This window comes from Bombus huntii, chromosome 8 (assembly GCF_024542735.1).
Source record: "Bombus huntii isolate Logan2020A chromosome 8, iyBomHunt1.1, whole genome shotgun sequence".
Taxonomy (NCBI): Eukaryota; Metazoa; Arthropoda; class Insecta; order Hymenoptera; family Apidae; genus Bombus; species Bombus huntii.
In genome coordinates, this window is record NC_066245.1 from 5,881,576 (window position 1) to 5,899,812 (window position 18,237).

The 18,237-nt window shown below is 37.0% G+C and overlaps 1 protein-coding gene across 1 annotated transcript; it reads right to left on the bottom strand.

The window, feature by feature from the left end:
* Window positions 1–116: 116 nt before the first annotated feature.
* Window positions 117–8,834, bottom strand: LOC126868368 (limbic system-associated membrane protein-like). The gene is made up of 10 exons (XM_050623713.1): window positions 8,662–8,834; window positions 6,687–6,788; window positions 5,257–5,475; window positions 3,968–4,089; window positions 3,714–3,855; window positions 2,461–2,558; window positions 1,478–1,780; window positions 1,163–1,355; window positions 1,019–1,072; window positions 117–926 (listed from the first exon to the last, which is right to left on the bottom strand). Exons 1-10 carry the CDS (start codon window positions 8,699–8,701, stop codon window positions 784–786), a joined length of 1,416 nt encoding a protein of 471 aa, XP_050479670.1. The 5' UTR covers window positions 8,702–8,834; the 3' UTR covers window positions 117–783.
* Between the last annotated feature and the right edge of the window lie 9,403 nt (window positions 8,835–18,237).

Consider the following 18,237-nt stretch of genomic DNA (forward strand, 5'->3'; position numbering starts at 1 on the left):
TATTTTTATAATTTTTATATTTCTTATCAAGTAAAATTAAATTTGCACTTCTATGGTACTATTTTATATTAGAGGCCAGTTGCTGATAAGAATAATTCTATTATAATAGCCAAACATAAAGTTGAACAAAATTTATATAATATTTCAATTTGTATTAATTACAGATATTTAGCAATTCTTTTACAAGAGTTTTAGTTTGATAGAAACACTCAGATTTTGTTTCAAGACCAGTATTTTAGAACGTGAAGCACGAAATCTCATATAATAGCGGGTCTATCCTGTATTTAGATAATGTTGTCATATGATTCCTGTATTTAGTCGATGCCATTATTACAGGCAAGGTACGGACATAGACCAATGTTTCGTCTGCGTCCTTAGTCAATATCCCATATAATGTCTACTTCGTATATTGTATATATTTACAATTACGTAGTCATGATATGAAAAGGATTGACTACAAGACTGTTTGATTAATATTTTTCGAAAGTAAATCACAACGAATTATATTTTTAATGATTTATTTTACATATAGTTTTATAATCTATTTAAAAAGTTTCTCTTCTTCACAAATAAACATTTTCCCTGTAGTCAAAACATATGTATATGTATGATTATCATTAAACGTGTAAGTTAAATCTATTTACAATCTTAAAGTTCAAACAGCTTAATGTTCGTGAAATTTTATCCTAATATAGGACAGAACTAATCTTTCTTTCTTCTGTTTCTACTTCATTAATCAATAAAACCTAATTTAATGCGACGTTAGTAATTTATACAAGTATCTTACAACTTAGAAAAATTAATGTTGAAAACATATAATATAAATATCATTATTATATTTGTCATTGCTTTTGCTTGTGTAACAGAGGATTCGCCGTTATCAGTATCCAGAGGGGGATGTTGGGACATCGATGCAAGTTGTACAGCTACGGAAAGAAATGATTTTTTACGTACGATATTTTTTATAGTATCTTCAATTATAATTATTCTAAATAACTAACATGAAATATAAAGTTACCTGGTGCGATTTTATCCTCTTGTATCGCGTTCGTTATGTAATTATCTTTGTCCACTGAAAAAAGAAATTATACAGATTAATGAAATCACGTAAATGAAATGAAATCATTTTTATGTCAAGAAAGAAATTATTTGCAGTACTTACGAGCACCTTCCGTTGCGAATCGTATTATTTCCGATGACTTACTCCAGCCATAACGATTTTTCGATAAAACAAGCGCCTCATAATGCGATGCTTCTTGCAATCCCGTCAATTTGAACGAGTATGTGTGTATGAAACTGTTTCCATCGTTGCCGCTGGGTATGTACAATTTACACCATTGACCAGGAACGCCGTTCTAAAGATTGAAAAATTCACGACGGTACAAATAATACAATGATATGATAGAATACAAACTGATAGATCAAATATACCTATATTAATTATAAATTAACCAGTATTGAAAGCATTGAATCTTACCACGTATTTACGAAATCTGAATTCGTACTGAACTATTGGACTGTAACTGTGAACCTCCCAGACGAAATTGTACGAGGTCTTAGAGAGGCTGTGCGAAGTCTTTTTAAAGACGGGCGGATTCGCGACACCCGATAATTCGACCGCTGCCTCGGTAATTCCCAAGGAATTAGAAGCTCTGCAGAGGTAGAAACCATAATCCGTCGTCCTAACGTTTCTTATCACTAAACTGTGATCACTGCCTGCGTTGTGCTTCACTATCCTCGATGAATATTTCACGCTTCTATTGTTGAAATACCATTCCACCTGTAGATCGGATTTATAGATCCGATGACATAAAAAGAAAAAGAAGTTATATCTTTTTGTTAAATCATCAATGTCATTAAACTTTTTCCATCGGTTCAAGTAGATTTATCGAAAGTATGATGATGTAACTGAGAAAATCGTTTGCCAGAATGCACCACGGCGATCTTTTCCGTTCGAGACAAGTGTGGATGAAATGCCGCGTCAGCAAAGAATTTAACCGTAGTAGCTATTTTTTTTTTTCTTTGCAAGAAGAAGTATCGCGAGTCACGTTTCCCGTCAATCGATTCGTCACGCGTTATTAACTTCAAGGGATAGGTTCAAAGAAATTGCTCTACAGGCAGAGTCAGTCGAAGGTTTATGTATTTGTCGTGCGAATTATATATTTCTAACCATTACTTCTCGCGCTAGATTTCTTTCTACATATCGAGAAAAGACTCGTTAAGCGATGACATCGAGATGAAAGTTAGACGAAGAATACAGATTCTTTTTTCTTTATCAACAATGGCATCTAGTCAAAACAAATGCAAGCGCGGAACTGGGAAGTAATTAAACGTCCGATAACGAAGATATTCCCAGCCAAGGTGAAAACGGGCTTGACTCCAAGCTACACCCATTGTTGCACGGGCTGTTAATTACTAGCGTTGTAATTATATCGTTTGCAGTCTCGCAAAACTGCTCACCGTTGCCTCCGGCCAGGCAGTCACCCCGCAATGTAGCTGCACTCTTATCCCAGCGGGTGCGTGCATCCATGTTTTCGTCATCTCGATCCTGGGTTTGTCTGCGTTGTTTTCGATCGTAACATCAGATGCATTAAAACAGATAAAAAAATTTTGTTATACTTTCTAATCAACGAACGCCACAGATGGAAAATATAAGTCACATTTCCTCCCTTTTAGTCAATTAAAATTAAATAAACTTATTCGATACATGCTCAACCAATTCTATATTAAAACCGTCTTTATATTTGGTTTTAGCATTAAATATGTGTTTTCGTTGCTCTTTTGAAAACATTCGAAGCATGCGAATATCATTAGTTATGCAGACTAATATTAATTAAGTTAGTCTAACATAACGATCGATCTAATACAATTCGTTCCTTATAAAACATTTCTTTTCAAAAGACACATATCTCCCAATTTATCGGGTTATGCTCTTTTCAATTATCTCAATTATTTTGGAATAGTTCTTTCCAGCTCAGCTTTAATCTTTTCATTCAGCGACATAAAAGTCGCAAAATCAACAAAAACGGGCGTATTGTATTTTCTCTGATATTCGGACGATATCGAACATTGTACGAAAGAGACATAGTTTGAAGAATTAAATATTTCGCAAGAAGTTCATTGAACATCTCTATCTAATAATAATTCTTGCCAGCAAATTCTCGGAATAGGAAATGTACGTATACAAAACACTAGCTTTTCTGAAACAGTTCACTGACATCGGTGCTTACATCAGCGGCCCTTTTAGTTATCGTCGCTTCTAGTTATCAAATCATTTAACCCGATGAATCATTTAATTATAGGTCGAACGTTTATCAAAGTAACCTGTACGTTTTATTGGAAGCAAAATATGCACGAAACGACGCACTGTGATTTTCGATTACAATTATGATTGTCACGTAGAACGATTACTGCGCATAAACGATTTAACGCATACATGCATCGCGGGATTACAATTAGATCGTGCCGGCGTTTGATTGGAATACTAAAGAGAGGAATGCAATTTCCTAATATAATTACGGCCGTTTAACAACGTATGCAGAATGGTGTACGCCGTTACTTCTGTGCATATAGGCGTACATAAAGTCAATTAACTCGAACGTAGGCGGGCCACGAATTTGAGTTACATCCGCGCAATCATAATCGAATGCTATTTATAAACTGTTGTGACGTGGTCGAAGAAAATTACTCGAATTTGATAAAGCGGTACCTACATCTAATGTATAGATCTATAGTGGCCATGGCAGGTTCACCAACGTCGTTATTTGCCACGCAAGTGTACCGTCCAGCGTCGCTGGGGCTTTCAGCGTGGAATCGCAGACGTGATCTATCATATAAAAATGGTATTTCCCCGTCCTGTCAATAGATAAATATTTTCATTATTTTTTATGTTTAATATTCGTGGCAATTGTGTCTATCGGAAGATATCTCGTTTTCTATTTTTGTGATTCGAAAAGATATTGTTTACCTTGTTCCTCCAGGATATGATTGGAACTGGAACACCCTTTGCCACACAGGCCATGTCCACTTCCTCTCCTAAATTCACTTCCAGCTTGCCAGATTCTGGTATCGGATGGACGCTGGGTGGATCTGCAAGTAACGATATAGTCCGATCAACGTTCAAAGACGCACATCATTCTCTGTATTTTATATTCTAGACTCGAGCATCGTTCTCTATGCTTTCGTGTTTTCACATTTACTCTCACTCCTTGTTTTATAATTTCATTCATAACTACGTATGTATTTAAATGAGCGTTAGTTATTCGCTATAATATGTATAATTTTACAAGAATCGAAGCTCAAAACGCACAATTTAATGTAAGCTTGGTTAGGAATAAAGCATTTATTGGATAAAGTCTCTATTGGATTAAGACTATAATTCTCGCCAAGAGTTTAGCACGATGTATAAACTAAAGGGTTAGAAACTGTGGCCTTACAAATTGTTTCATAAAAATGACTTTTATTTCAACATTTGTGGCAACATCGACCGTTGAAGGCTTCCGATCGAAAACTATTAAAAGAATCGAAATATTCAGGAAAACCATCTACAAAATATATGTATATTTCCTTGGAATTAGTCTCCGTAGTATTCCAATACCATCGGCATTCCTAACGGGACATCCAATAATATTAATTATACCCAAGTGAGTTCTAGCGATCGAAACATGTTCGAATGTACATGTAAACGTGTGTATCGTTGGACGACAAGGCACGGGCGTTTCCGATCTCATGGGACATAAAAAAAAGAAAAACAAAATTGGAAAATTCGATTCGCGGAGCAGTCGAATTGGTAGGGTTCTTTCTATTTTTACATGTTGGATTCCGCGAAATGGAACCGAAATCCTTATGGCTGGGAAAACTCCGTGGAGGATTCCGAGGCTGAGGAAACTTTCCCGAATTTGTTTGCAGAACGACGTAGAGCTCGAATGTACTTTCGGGTCATCCATAATTTCACGCCAACGACGATACGCGACAGAATCGATATCTGTGTTTAAGTTATCTACGAAACGCACGCGGCTTTCTTTGAATCTTCTCAACTCTTAAGTTATCGATTTCGATTAATTGGCACCGTACGTCTTATTGATTCTACCGAACCAATTAGCGATAGAGGAGAAGGAACGTTGTTAAACAATTTTCAACATTGAGATCGAACGAGATCTTTTGTAGAGAATTTGGAACAATTCTTTGAAGCGAATTGTGGCGTATCACCGATAGATTTGCGTCTGTGAAGTAGAAATCTTTGCTGGATTTACTCACACATTACTTCAATCTCGTGTACTTGCGTGGCATGTCCCCAGGGAGCTGGTCGAGACGCTTGGCATACATATTCTCCGGTATCGTTCCGTTTCACGTGAGAAACCTCCAAGCTTCTGTTTGAGTACATTTTAACTCTTTCAGGTGGTTCGTGTCGTGGTTCACCGCTGTCAGCCAGAAGGATGCCATCCCTCCACCACCTCACTCTCGTCTGTACGTTATCTAGGCATATGAGTTTGTTGTATGCACGAAAGCGGTTCAATCTATCTTAAATTCAATATGAAAAACTTTCTGTTAACTTTCTGGATAAATTTATTACTATATGCGTTCGCGTATAACGAAGTTATAAAGTTACTTGGCAACTCGGTTTGTACGATATTCAATCGTCTAAAAATAGGGACAACGTATACTGACACGACTCTATGCAGTTTGGTGAACTCTCAACCGATAAGTAACCAAACGGGCAAACCAAATACCTTTTCTCTGACCCAATTTGCCATAAATCCTAGCTCGATAGTATATCGAGGGCATAGTTCGGCAACGGTGGTCCCGTAGTTATGCTAGAAACCGGAGGAGCGAGGCGTATAATCCGAAACAAGTCCTTAATCCGTGGCGATCTTACGGTCGTTTTAACGTTCGTGGCCTTCTGTCTAACTCGCGGCAGGGTAAAGTGAATGTCTGACAGGCAATCCCGTTAAGCGAAACCATCGATGACAGGTCGATCGATTGTACAGTAAATTGTTTGCGTTCTATACCCGTACACGAGTGTCGCGAGTGGACGCGTTCCTGCTTAGGGAAATTAACATCGATCGTTGTCCGAAATTGCGGCACCGTCTCTTTACCCTCGATTCTCGATCGAGTTAATAGTAAATGTACCATATAGTACCATATTGGTTAAAACGAAGGTCTAAACACGCGATCTATTTCCTGTTAAAAGTATCTTCCGAGCGTTCGCTATTATTAAAACAGCCATGTTGATAATTATATTTGCCATTAAATAAATAGGAATAAATATTATAACATGTAGATACTTTTCGTAAGTCTCACTATTGAATTTGATCAAATTATTGGTTGATAAGAGATTCATTTATTTACGTTGATTATTTTATTTTATCACGAAGGAAAGGTTCTTGTTTTCCCTCCTCTGCATACGAAAAGAGGACAGTCGTGATTTAACGAATCTAAAGTTACACCGTTGTTATGGTTTACGAGATGCAACAGGTGATAATTGTTTGCAACTGTCGCTCCGGGAGAGTTAAGTTCTTCATAATCTTTTTGTGCACGCCTCGACCGTTTTTAATTCGCTCGATTTTTCCAGCTTGTTAATACATAAAACAATCGATCGCACTTGTGATCGTCTTCGCGTGGCAAATATTCTTCTGTGACTTTAATGAAAGACACTTAAGGGTGGAAAATATATCGAAGCGACTTACCAAGATCTTCGACGTAACAGGGAAGCAGGACCGTGTCATTTTCAAAGGTCTTCACCGTTGTAGGATAACTTTTGAAGCCATTGTTTGCTGCTGCCCGACTACCTGTAATAATAAATTTAACAAATTCGTACTTAACGATTGGAGGATTTGCAACAATAAGAAGACACCAGCAATACTTAAATTGTATTTATCGGAAGGGCGAAGAAAGACGTAGATTTTACATTCAAAAGTGTAAAAGTTCATTACCACGAACATTAGTTGATTATGAATTTACAGCACATTTCAAGAAGTCATTTGATTTTGATCGATATTGAGTAGATTTTTGTTGGTTTACTTAAATTATTGGAAAGTGAAGCTTCTGTTGATCGATAAAAAATTGCAGCAACTATAGTATATCGAAACAAATATTTTTATGATTAACTTCAGTTGCAATTTTCACTTTTTATTAATCCTTAACAACTTTGTCAAACCCTAACTGCAGGGTGATGTTATAAAATTTGCTTCGTAGGTTCTATAAAGGCAGTGGCGCAACCGTGTTTTCGCGCGGCACGTTGGAAAGTTAAATGCAGATTTCCTATGCATTATGTATGCGCAATTTTCGCGCTGCGTGCAACGGCACGCCGTCGGGCTATCAGGTAACCGAACGTGAGTACAATTCACTTTCTTGTTCAAACGGGCTGGATTTCCGGCAAACGTGGCAGATTATTTATTTTTTTAATTAAAATCGCACCCCGCTCTCATAAAAAAAAGAGAGAATATTAGTAAAGAGCGAAAACGGGAGGGCAGAAACAGTATGGAAATGAAATAAACAGAGCAGAAACAATTTCGCGAAAATTACAGTAGTTATTGTAAACTCATTTCTGTAGCTATCACATGGCCGCGTTCGCGAATAACAAATAATCCCATTGCCTCGAAGTGAACCGAAAATAAACGTGGAAACAATCAGTTCGACGGTGAATTAATTTTAATAAATTTAATCGGGGAACCAGCAAGGAGATTGAGCAAGTTGCCCGAAAATTGAACAAAGCTTTAAATTTTGAATTATATTCAATTTACAGGATGAAAATTTTAGCCCGTCACCATGCATTGTACGAAACAAAAATTACGAATTGCACGCACCTCATGAAATTGTCTGTCATTTTGATCTATTTTCCCGAGGATAACAACAGGGTGTTCAAAAATTATTTGTTATGGCTTTGAGAAATAATTCTATCCCTTCGGATCGGTGGAGATCCGTTTAAAAAGGTGGCCGAAAAATTGTACTTGAGCATGATTTTCAAGGTCGAATTCTTTTTTCTATTGCGACGCGTAGTATTCATCACGAGGAACAAAAGTCTCAGAGGAACCATGGGTCGTAGACGAATACCGACGAATACTGCGCGATTTAAAAAAAGAATTTCAAGTTGAAGATCATGTTCAAGATCAGTTCTGCGATCGCTTTTTTAAACAAATCTTTATCGATCCGAGGATGTAGAATCAGAATAATAAATCAAAATAAGTTTTGAGCACCGTGTATATGTGAATACGTACGATTGTGCTCGATGTGCCCACTGATAGAAAAATCCATGTACTGTCGGAGTTACGCGTGTCAAAGTTTTTTCACAGCCAGTTGCTTGATCTCTATTATTGTTGATTTCAATTAAAACAACGTCAGTGGCAGCGAAAGATGGAAATTTAATCTTTTTCAGGTGCGTTTTCACGTTTCGACGATGGTTTCTTCGATTTGTGCATGAACGATCGTCAAAGAACAAACAGAAGATAAATACTGTAGTTTGAGAATTATGCTTAAACGCAAACAGTTTTCAAATAGCCGATTACGTAATAAAACCAATGAAAGAGATTGTTCAGTTATTTCGAACTAAATCTACGTACCGGTTTTTACAAACAACATGGACGCGTGTATATAGATTTACAGAAAGGTGGAAGCGCAACTCGGAAGGAAAAATACGTGTGTTTCGTGAAATTTACTGCTCACCTATGATAAAAATGCAAAACATCCAGCCAAAGACCACCATGTTATAAAAACATGCATATACGTTCCACCACCCTCGAACCGCGAGATATACGGAGAACAGGAAACGATTCAGAATGATGTCCGTGGTATATGCGCGAACTCTTCGACTTTTCACGAGACACTGATCTTGTACTAAGATGGTGATCGTGTTCCTACGATCTTAACGCATACACACGCACGCTCACGCACACTTGTCGTCCAACGTAATTATGACCAGTGGGCCATTCTGCGATTCAGGGATGCTCATATCGTCACCCATAAAATAATTTGTCTTCTCCGCTTGACCGTTTAGAAGCGTTTCAAGCAACGATGTTCGGACGAAACCTTTGGAAGGAATCGTCGAAATATTAAAATCATCGTTTTAAAATTACATTTTATCATTTTATAGAAATTGGCATAATGATACTTTTCTTCCTAAATGGTTAACGAGTGTCTTGCACTGAAGATTATTTTATACCTTCAAAGCATCGATTTTTTTTTTTTTTTTATAAGAAAATGAAATCGCTTGGTAATGCGCGTGAAGTTAGAACAAGGGATTCTATTCTGACTGAGAACCGTCACACCCTATTGCAACGCTGCCACTATGTGCACACATGCATAGGGTGTCCATTTACCAACACCAAAGGCATTCTTCTATAATTTGTTCAATTTACGCACCGACACGTACCATACATAGAGTCATTCATCGAGTTATCCATTAAATCGTTAATCTAATATGTGAATCGACGGCCCGTTTTAAAAGGAAGCGACAAACCGTGTACTCTGTCATGATCGTAAACAAATGAAAATGTCATCGTCACTGTTACGCCTTAATCCCAGAGACAATGAAATAGTCTTAAGCAGGGACGAAATTAACCCTCCAGTTGAGGGTAAAAGGGATGATTTGTCTTTTGTGAGTATTCACAGAACAAATGAGCTCTCTGCTTTCAACGTAATAACATTTTTTCCCTTTATTTTCTTTTCTTCTTTCTTTCTTTTCTATTTTTTCTTTTTTTTTTTTTTGTTGGTTGTCAAAAAGTCGTTCACAAGTGCACTTTGAACTGCGTAAGTTGGGAACGTGACCGACGTAATCCAATAAATCGGCGAGGCTGATTTTACTTTCCCCTGATGGAAGGAGTAACAAAAAGAAGTTGAAGTGAACAACGAAAAAAAAAAAAAAAAAAAAGGAAGCAGGAAATCGACCATTTCGAGGCACTTTGAAGCGGAATCATAAAGAATTAACAACGAAACTTTTGCATAGAGATTATGTCTAATTGCATTTTAATCTTCCTCTATTCTTGCTTTGACGACTTATTGCCTCACCGGGACCTGCATAGAACGTTCTTAATTATTTAACGCTGTTCTCTATCATAAAACGAGCACGTAACATTTACGCATCGGAACAAAATAGAACGAACATAAGAAAATTGTCATATCTTTATTATTTTATTAACTATCATATCTTCCTTGATCTCGAGATGCATTAATTTATTGTTCGCTCGAAATATATCTGACAACGAAATTCACTGAAACGATATTTGTTTCTATAATTGATTATGAGTGACGGTTTCTCCCGCATCTGACAGCAATCCTGTAGATCTTCCGTTTCTATCCAAATAACAGGTCGGTATATAATTTCCACGAAAATCGTATTAAACGCTTCGTTGTTTTCATATCGTCCATTAAAATTGGATGTTCCAAAGTTTATCTGTATCTTTTGTACCATTTACTCGTATTCATTGAAGTCTGCCAGTTTCTGTGATATTTTTCTACCATTGAAATGATAATAAAGAATGTAAGGACAAAAGGCAGGGGATTGTATGTACCTATCGAAGATATAAAAGTGGTTGGTTTAATGGGCATCGTCGACGCAGATAATGCCACCGCATCGCATTGTTCACGCATTATAGACCGGGTAATAAGCTAACCAACGCTCAGTATGATGCGTTGATAATATTATGTTAGGCAGAATGAATTTCATTCAGGCATTGACGTTATCGGTAAACGGGGCAATCCGTTCACGATGGCCAGTCGACTTCTACAAATAACGCAAAATTAACGGAAGATTTTGATAAACGTCACTCAATGCGTTCGGAACGTTTTGAACAGATCTGTGCAAACACGTCGCGCTCCAGTGACAGATTTAAATTGGCCATACGTTTTAACTGTGCAACGCGAGATTAATTCCGAATAATGGTTTAATAGCATAGAGTTTGTCGTTCGCAAACGCTGGCGAAAAGTCTCTGATCCTTTTTTCATATTTTGACGGACATACATTGATATTGAAAACGCGTATTATCAAAAAAAGAAAAAAAAAAGAAAAACAATGAACAAGTAAATAGCATGATAAATCGGTACAGTACACGGAGAGGGATAACAGATTTTCAACGGTAACCTACATTTTATTAAAACGTCGTTAGACATCGATCTTAATTTACAATTCAAAACTCGTGAGCGATATTTTATGCACAGACATGAAAGTTCTTTAGGTAAGTTTTTACGCTCATTTTCCCCGATGCTTTATGTGCCTTAACCTTTTCATGTAAATACAATAAAATTTGATATGACCATCTTTCCACCATATATTGTTATTCGGAACTATTCTCGCATCTGGATAATTTAAAAAAACTCGTTTAGGATATTTCAATTTAAATCTTCTACAGAGGTCGAAACTTTCTAGGATCTTAACGAATTTCCACGACTTTTTCTTGGAAGTTACGATATACAGTAACTTTGGAAAATAGTCAGATTCTTTTATGAATATATCGCGTATGTTATACGAAACATTTTGATACTTCATTATCGCTATAACGGACTCGACTATCATGGTTATATTGATAAAGTTTGAAATAAATCTGAAAATGTACATAAATAATTGATTATCCACTATATTAACAAGTCTCGATATTCAGTGAGACATTTATATTACTTTACTCATATTATTATATATGTTATACAAACCAACCTAATCCTTGTCTTTTGTGTATAATTTATATAGGTAGTAGCTGTATACATTTACCTAACTGACGCTTCTACTGTAACATATATACTTTCACGAGCCACTATAAATTGTACCTTTATAAACAACGAATATTCCGGGTAAGACATTGTTTCAAAGATACTTGTCGCGAAACATCCCGAGGCGTTCCTCGCTGATAAATATTCATAGTCTCAATGAAATTCGTTGCCACAAAACGTAGCTGAACAAATACCGTCAGACGACGCGACGTCGCCGCCTTTCCTTTTCTTCGACGTACCATCCAGTTGCCACTGACAAATTGCGCAAATCGCCTACAGCGACACGCGTTCTCGCTTTTTTCTCGCCCCGAAAACCAACGCGTTTCTCCTCCGCACGCGATTTACTGACACGCTGTCGATCATTTTTTCAATTGTCCACTATCCATAACGTGACCCGTAATCGCGCGTTTTTATCGTTTTTGATGGCATCGGCGGATTTATCGTCGAATAGATGGACGAGAATGTTAAAAAGTTTCTTCCGCATCTTCCTTCAACGATGCTTTTTTTAACTTCGAATTTGAATAGGTCTCTTCGTGCTTTAATAGACCTTTAACAGAATTACGTGTGTCGTGCACTTTAACCGCTTTATTGTGCCGCGCTTATCATTGTAATAATCGAAATAACTCGTCCAGTCGGAGTTAGTTTCCACGTATCTCGTCTAAGTATTAAAAACTGGTCGAAGTACTTTCACGTAATAAGTGGCTCGTGCAATCTGACCTCATGAATAATGCACGCGGTTTACACGAAAATCGGTTTGTAGTTCGCTCGATAATTCGTCGTTTCATGGCTTTTTAAATCAATCCTCGAACGTTGCACACGTTGTTCGCCTCTTCCGTCCAAATTTTCGAAACGTTTATCCTTTTAATTTCTTTTGTGCACCCATATGAAATATTCGCTCGACTAGGGTTCTTTGATTACTTATGCACGTTTAAATAATCCCGCGTATATTCGATATTTCCGGCGGAAGGGTTGTAAGGAAATATCTTGGACCCTGTAGATTGTATGCAGTTGTTTTCGATTCAATGTTTGGCCTCGTTGGAGGAAGAGAGATACGAGAAGGTGAAACGTAGGGCGAGAATAATCCTCCCCTCTTGGCTTGGGATGATTGCACGCGTGTTCGTACGAATCCATGTGAATATGCTTAATCCAACGTGAAGAAGACACTTTAGAGCGGTTCTCAATTATCTGATACGTTCACTAAAGTGACATAGAAGGCCTGTTAAGTTGATTGAGAAATTCGCTGAGAGGTCAATGAATTCGAAGTTGCGTATTTTTAACGAGACGTTGAGGGATTGTTGATAAATACAAGAGATAGAGATTTATTCTAATGGTTATCATTTAAGAACAGCGATAAATATTTTTTGCAAACAAAGCATATTTTTGTCAACACAAGAAATAGAATTTATGCAGAAATTTGTTTCGTCTATTGAATACTACAACGAGTACTCCACTTTAAATATTTTATCGTATAGTCTCATACGTTGTGTAATATTCTGTACATTTTCGCATTTTTTGAAATTTCCCATAAATGCCTAAAAATATACAATCCAACGATAATTTAAATAATGTTGAAATTTGCATTTCGTACGGTTTAAAAATATCGGTTAAAGCTTCGGTTGTCGTAGTCGTCTTGGAAAATACTTTATTCGCATACTGCTCTCTGACCCTGGTGCGTTTCGTTTCGCGGTTGACAGTTGCACAGAAAGTTGTATGTTGTCATCGAGTATACGTGCGAGACCAGACAGTGACTAAAAACTCATGGTTTAATTAACGCTAATTTACCGAAGCGGTAACCCCAAGCGAGCCATCGTCGGCTGAAGCGTGTTTACAGAGGGCTCAAAGGAATATCTGCTAGTTAGGGTCGGAAATGGGATTAATTGCGCAGGTCATGTTGGCACACCGGAAATTTTTTACGCGCCGATTCCTCAACAAGCATTTTCGAATGTTACAAATATCAAATAAAACAAAAATACGTCCACGAGTATGAAAAACTCTCACTAAGTGAAAAATATTTAAAACGCGAATGAAACGCGTTTAATTTTGATCGATCGGATAGCCTATAACTAGATTTTCCATTAAGCACGACGCGAATTGGGAATACATGAAATAAATGATACCCGTATAGTTATCATTTTTCTGGCAGGCTTTTTTCAATTTGTATCTCGACGAGCATCGTTATATTTGCGTGATACGATATCGTATCTACTGCAAACAATATTAATTTAAATTGAGAGGAAAAGAGGAGGATGTTCGAGCTGGTCGAAGAGACCAACGCTGTTTCCTAGCAGGTCACATGAAATATTTGAGGAAAACGAACCAATTAATTTCCTGCCGTGAATTAACGCAATCCTGTGTAGCTAGATTTTATCAACGTTCCACGCTAAATGGTCGACTTGGTACGTGTGGCAACACGAACGATATTTCGAGTTGTACTACGTGTACGCGATGCATCGTTTGTTTCGTCGACCGCAATTCCGAAAGCACACGCAAACGCGTAAATAAAACTGCGTACCAAATGAATAACCTCGACATATTTCCAGAAATGTTGCACACCCATGAATAATGCAATCTTCCTAACTTTAATTGACGGTGATTTAAAACAAACCTACAGACTCTCGACTGATAGTCTTATCTATTAAAATCTTCTTTCCTGGCGTAAAGTCATCGCTGTATAATATATTTATAAGGTATTTAAAGGTGCAATAATGCACATAATGCATAAATAAATATAGAAAAGATTCGAAGTATAATACCCTCTGTAATATTAAGCGAGTGTAACATTTTTCCAACTATGCTCCATCTTTCCAATTATATCCATAAACATATGAATTTGCATGATATCCACAGTCTAGTTATCGCATTATGAATGTAATAAAATTTCTAGCATTCTTCGGTTTAATAAAATTATTCAACTTGAGTACTTTCCATTTTTTAAGTATGCATTTCTTCCTTTATACGGCGCATATGTACGTTATCTATTGGTACAGATTTTAAGCAGAGCATACTGATCGAATTATTTGGCTCAAGGTGGAAAATGCAACGGTGAATCAAGATAAGAAGAACGAAGGAAGGTTGGCACACTTTTCAGGGTGAAACTTCGAAACACGAAGAAAATACAGGAAAATCAGCGAGCAAAGGGGTCAGTACAAAGAAATTGCCGTCTTATGTCACGATACACAGCTGCAAACGATTTGAAGATCAACGTAGGTATATTATACTGACGCTTATACTGACGAAACAATTGTTAAGCGCTTGGGCAAAGCGAACTTTTGTCGAATGGGCAGTGGGAATTTAACGAACGTGATTTCGAAGATGCGACGCACTGTCAATGGAATATTAATTAACTCGTTAGCTGTTTGTCTTCGTAGTTGTCGCGTTGATGTTATCGGAAAATTAATTCTGCTTGAAAATATGAAAAAGCATTGAATCATCTTTGGAACGCGATAAAAGACTTTAGTCGACGAAAAAAAATACATGGGAAGCAGTTTGTTAAATTATAACTCGTTTATAATTAAATTATTTAAACAGAATCATTAAACATTAATTATATATTTATGGTATGGTTGCAACGTTTTGTAACTTTTATATTAATTTCCATATTGTTTTCAAATTATACTACTATGATCATGACAGTCTCGTTACAGTGCTAATGAAATTCCAAAAAGTTTCGTACAAATCACCTAATTATATTCGTAAAAGGTTTCTATAGAAAGTAGCAGAATATTTTCATGAATTACCGTGCGCTTTTGACATTTTAATCTTCCTACCGCAACAAAATGTTGCTTTGATGCACGGTGACCGTAAATTCGAGACTGTCGAACAGAAATCAGCGCAAGATACGACGTGAGTGCATTAAAGCTCGTGTACAGGGCATCGCGATGTCTCGAGTGCATCACATCAACGCGAAGTGCATAATTTCTCGCGCAAAGCCACTGCCACTAGAATATGCGATGGACGTTAATGAATCGTCAACGACGTCGTGATATTGTTCTCGAGATTTGATTACTCGTGATACCGGCTAATATCTCGAAACGGCCTTTACGAAGTTCTCAATTGTCTGCTTTGTACTTGCCTTGATTAATCTATCTTTGTAGTTATCTGCGGGATCTTCCTGTTTACGATCTTCGATATCGGCGCAATCGTCGTAATCCAGGATCCACTACTTCATCATTTATTTAGTGGACAAGGGATCGATGACACGTTCAAAGCTTTCGCTGTTGCAACGTTTCACACGTACAGATGCAAACTTCTTCTATTGTACATTGATTTCTAAAAATAAATGTCATCGTCTGGGATTTTTCTATTTGTAATTTCGTAACCAAATTACACTTTATCAAGAAGACAAAAAAGAAAAAAACAAAACAAATGTCACATACTTGTGAGCAACAACATACTTTATTTTATCAAAGTATCTTTGCACTTAACTTCCTTATTAACCGTTATTTGAACAAATCAGTTTGGACAAATTACACCAATTAATGAGTAACGACACGAGATAATTATCAGTGCGACACAATATAAACTAATATACGTATGACACTTTTAAATACGAAGTGTTAAATGACAAGAACATTATTGAAACCATTGGCGAAATGCAATGTATGTGTCACTAGCAGCTATATCGAAAACGATTTTAAAATCCTGAAGAACATATTACAAAATTTAAAATACTTTAAAAGTACTCCCAATGGACAGATTTCAATCAGACCGCAGTTCTAAAGTTCTCAAAGTACTTGTAAAAATTACATGCACGAGCGATAGGCGGTCACAGCGTGCCTCTATTATTGGACTTCTATTAATCCACCGATGTTAGAACGCAATACGGAGCCGACATATTAATCAATGATAGTATTGATCGGTATCGAAATTCCATTTGTATTTAGTAATATTTTATTTATATTGAGATTCTCATGGATTACGTCACTATCGCAATACAGAGTAGAGTATAGAGGTATTGGATGAAATTTTGACGATGTCATTATCGAATACATCGTAGCTCACATGTTGGTCTACGTGACAGAACATGTCACTCGTCCTATTTACTCATCAACGGGTATATTCCGCGTATTACGTCATAAATTAAAGAAAAATACAGGAGACGGAGTGGCTCGTGTATAATTGCACGGAACAGAATATACCTCGTTGAAATAATCTTGAGATATTTTGCCAAGATCGATGTCCACGGTGTATAATTTCACCGATACGTGTAAACCCCGCTAGATATTCGCAAAAGTATTTTCGATACTACGCGTAATTCAGAGTTACAGGCATCAGTTACACGTAGATAAGTTAGCTCGTACATATTATCGAAGATACTTTAGCGTATATCTCTGAAATTAATGCGTCTGTCTGTCTACTAGTTGTAAGATCGAGCAGTGGTTTATATGTATTGGTGAAATTAATTAGGAGACCATACGGATACCTTACCTTGACCTTAACGGTGAATGTACATATTTCAGAGTAATCGAAATTTGTAAAGTATGCCATATTTTGTATAATTACCAGTTCGTGATATTTATTCTAATGCTCGCTTGGTATTAATTCTGGCAAAGAGAATGTCTAAAACAGTTAAGTGGGCGATGTGCGTGACCTCGTGTCAGAGTATTGGGCTCTATGGGAGCTTCGGGATCGTTGCGAGTTTGCTTGTAAAAGCCATTAGCACGGTCCTGTGAACTCGACTTATAAGCCAATCGACTAATGAGATTCGAGATGAAATCCGATTTGAACAGAAAGCGCAGGAAAGTTTCGTTTTCACGCGGAACATAACGAGTGCGGTGCGGTTTGTCCTGCGATTTTTCTGCTTGATACCGTCTAATGCGTTTTCGAAAGTTTGCAAAAGTTTCAAAGCAACGGTTTCACGAATTCTCTAATTATCCTACTTTGGAACACGCAATAAATCTATTAAACGTTGAACGAGGATTTCAGTGAATGTACTTTTGAGATGCATTCTCTTGTCGAATTGAGAATAGAGTAGAAAAAAAGAGTAGAAGTGAGCAGAGTTTTGAAAGCCTTCGAACTTATTGTCGTTCCTGAATAACTCAACAATGCATTCAAGTCACGGTGGCTGATGATTAATCCGACTCTTTGCGATGTTCAAGTTTACCAGAGCAAGAGGCTTACGGCATTATAAAGGCAAGATTATTATGACAAATGCAGGCCGCTGTACTGTAATCGTCAAAGAACAATGTAAACACGGTGGTTTCTTCCGTAATATCCAATTGTGATTGAAGTAACACAACGAGTATATTAGAAATCTCAATATTATATATCTTATCAAAAGTCTTATCTCTTCAATTACTTTGATCATCTTTCATTCGTGAAGATGTGGAAGTAATGAAGAATAATCAGACATCCTTTATTTTCAGCCGACTGATCGTTACATCATTCACTCTTCCCTGATGATTCTTTCACGGGTATCGCGATGATAAACAAAATCTTCGATGATCGTTCGAGGCTAAATGGTATTGTCGGGAAGTAACGAAGAGCCACTATCGATCGCGCTAAGAAGGACAAGACTGTCGTAGAGATTCTCCAGAGAGA

Bases quoted from the DNA above. Each gene is read 5' to 3' on its own strand.
- LOC126868368 (XM_050623713.1), bottom strand. From the start codon at position 8,701: ATGGTGGTCTTTGGCTGGATGTTTTGCATTTTTATCATAG. The intron at 3,856-3,967 runs GTAAACAATATC...ATCTATTGACAG, and splicing joins TCATATCCTGGAGGAACAAG to GACGGGGAAATACCATTTTT. The intron at 1,073-1,162 runs GTAAGTACTGCA...TTCTTTTTTCAG, and splicing joins ATTCGCAACGGAAGGTGCTC to TGGACAAAGATAATTACATA.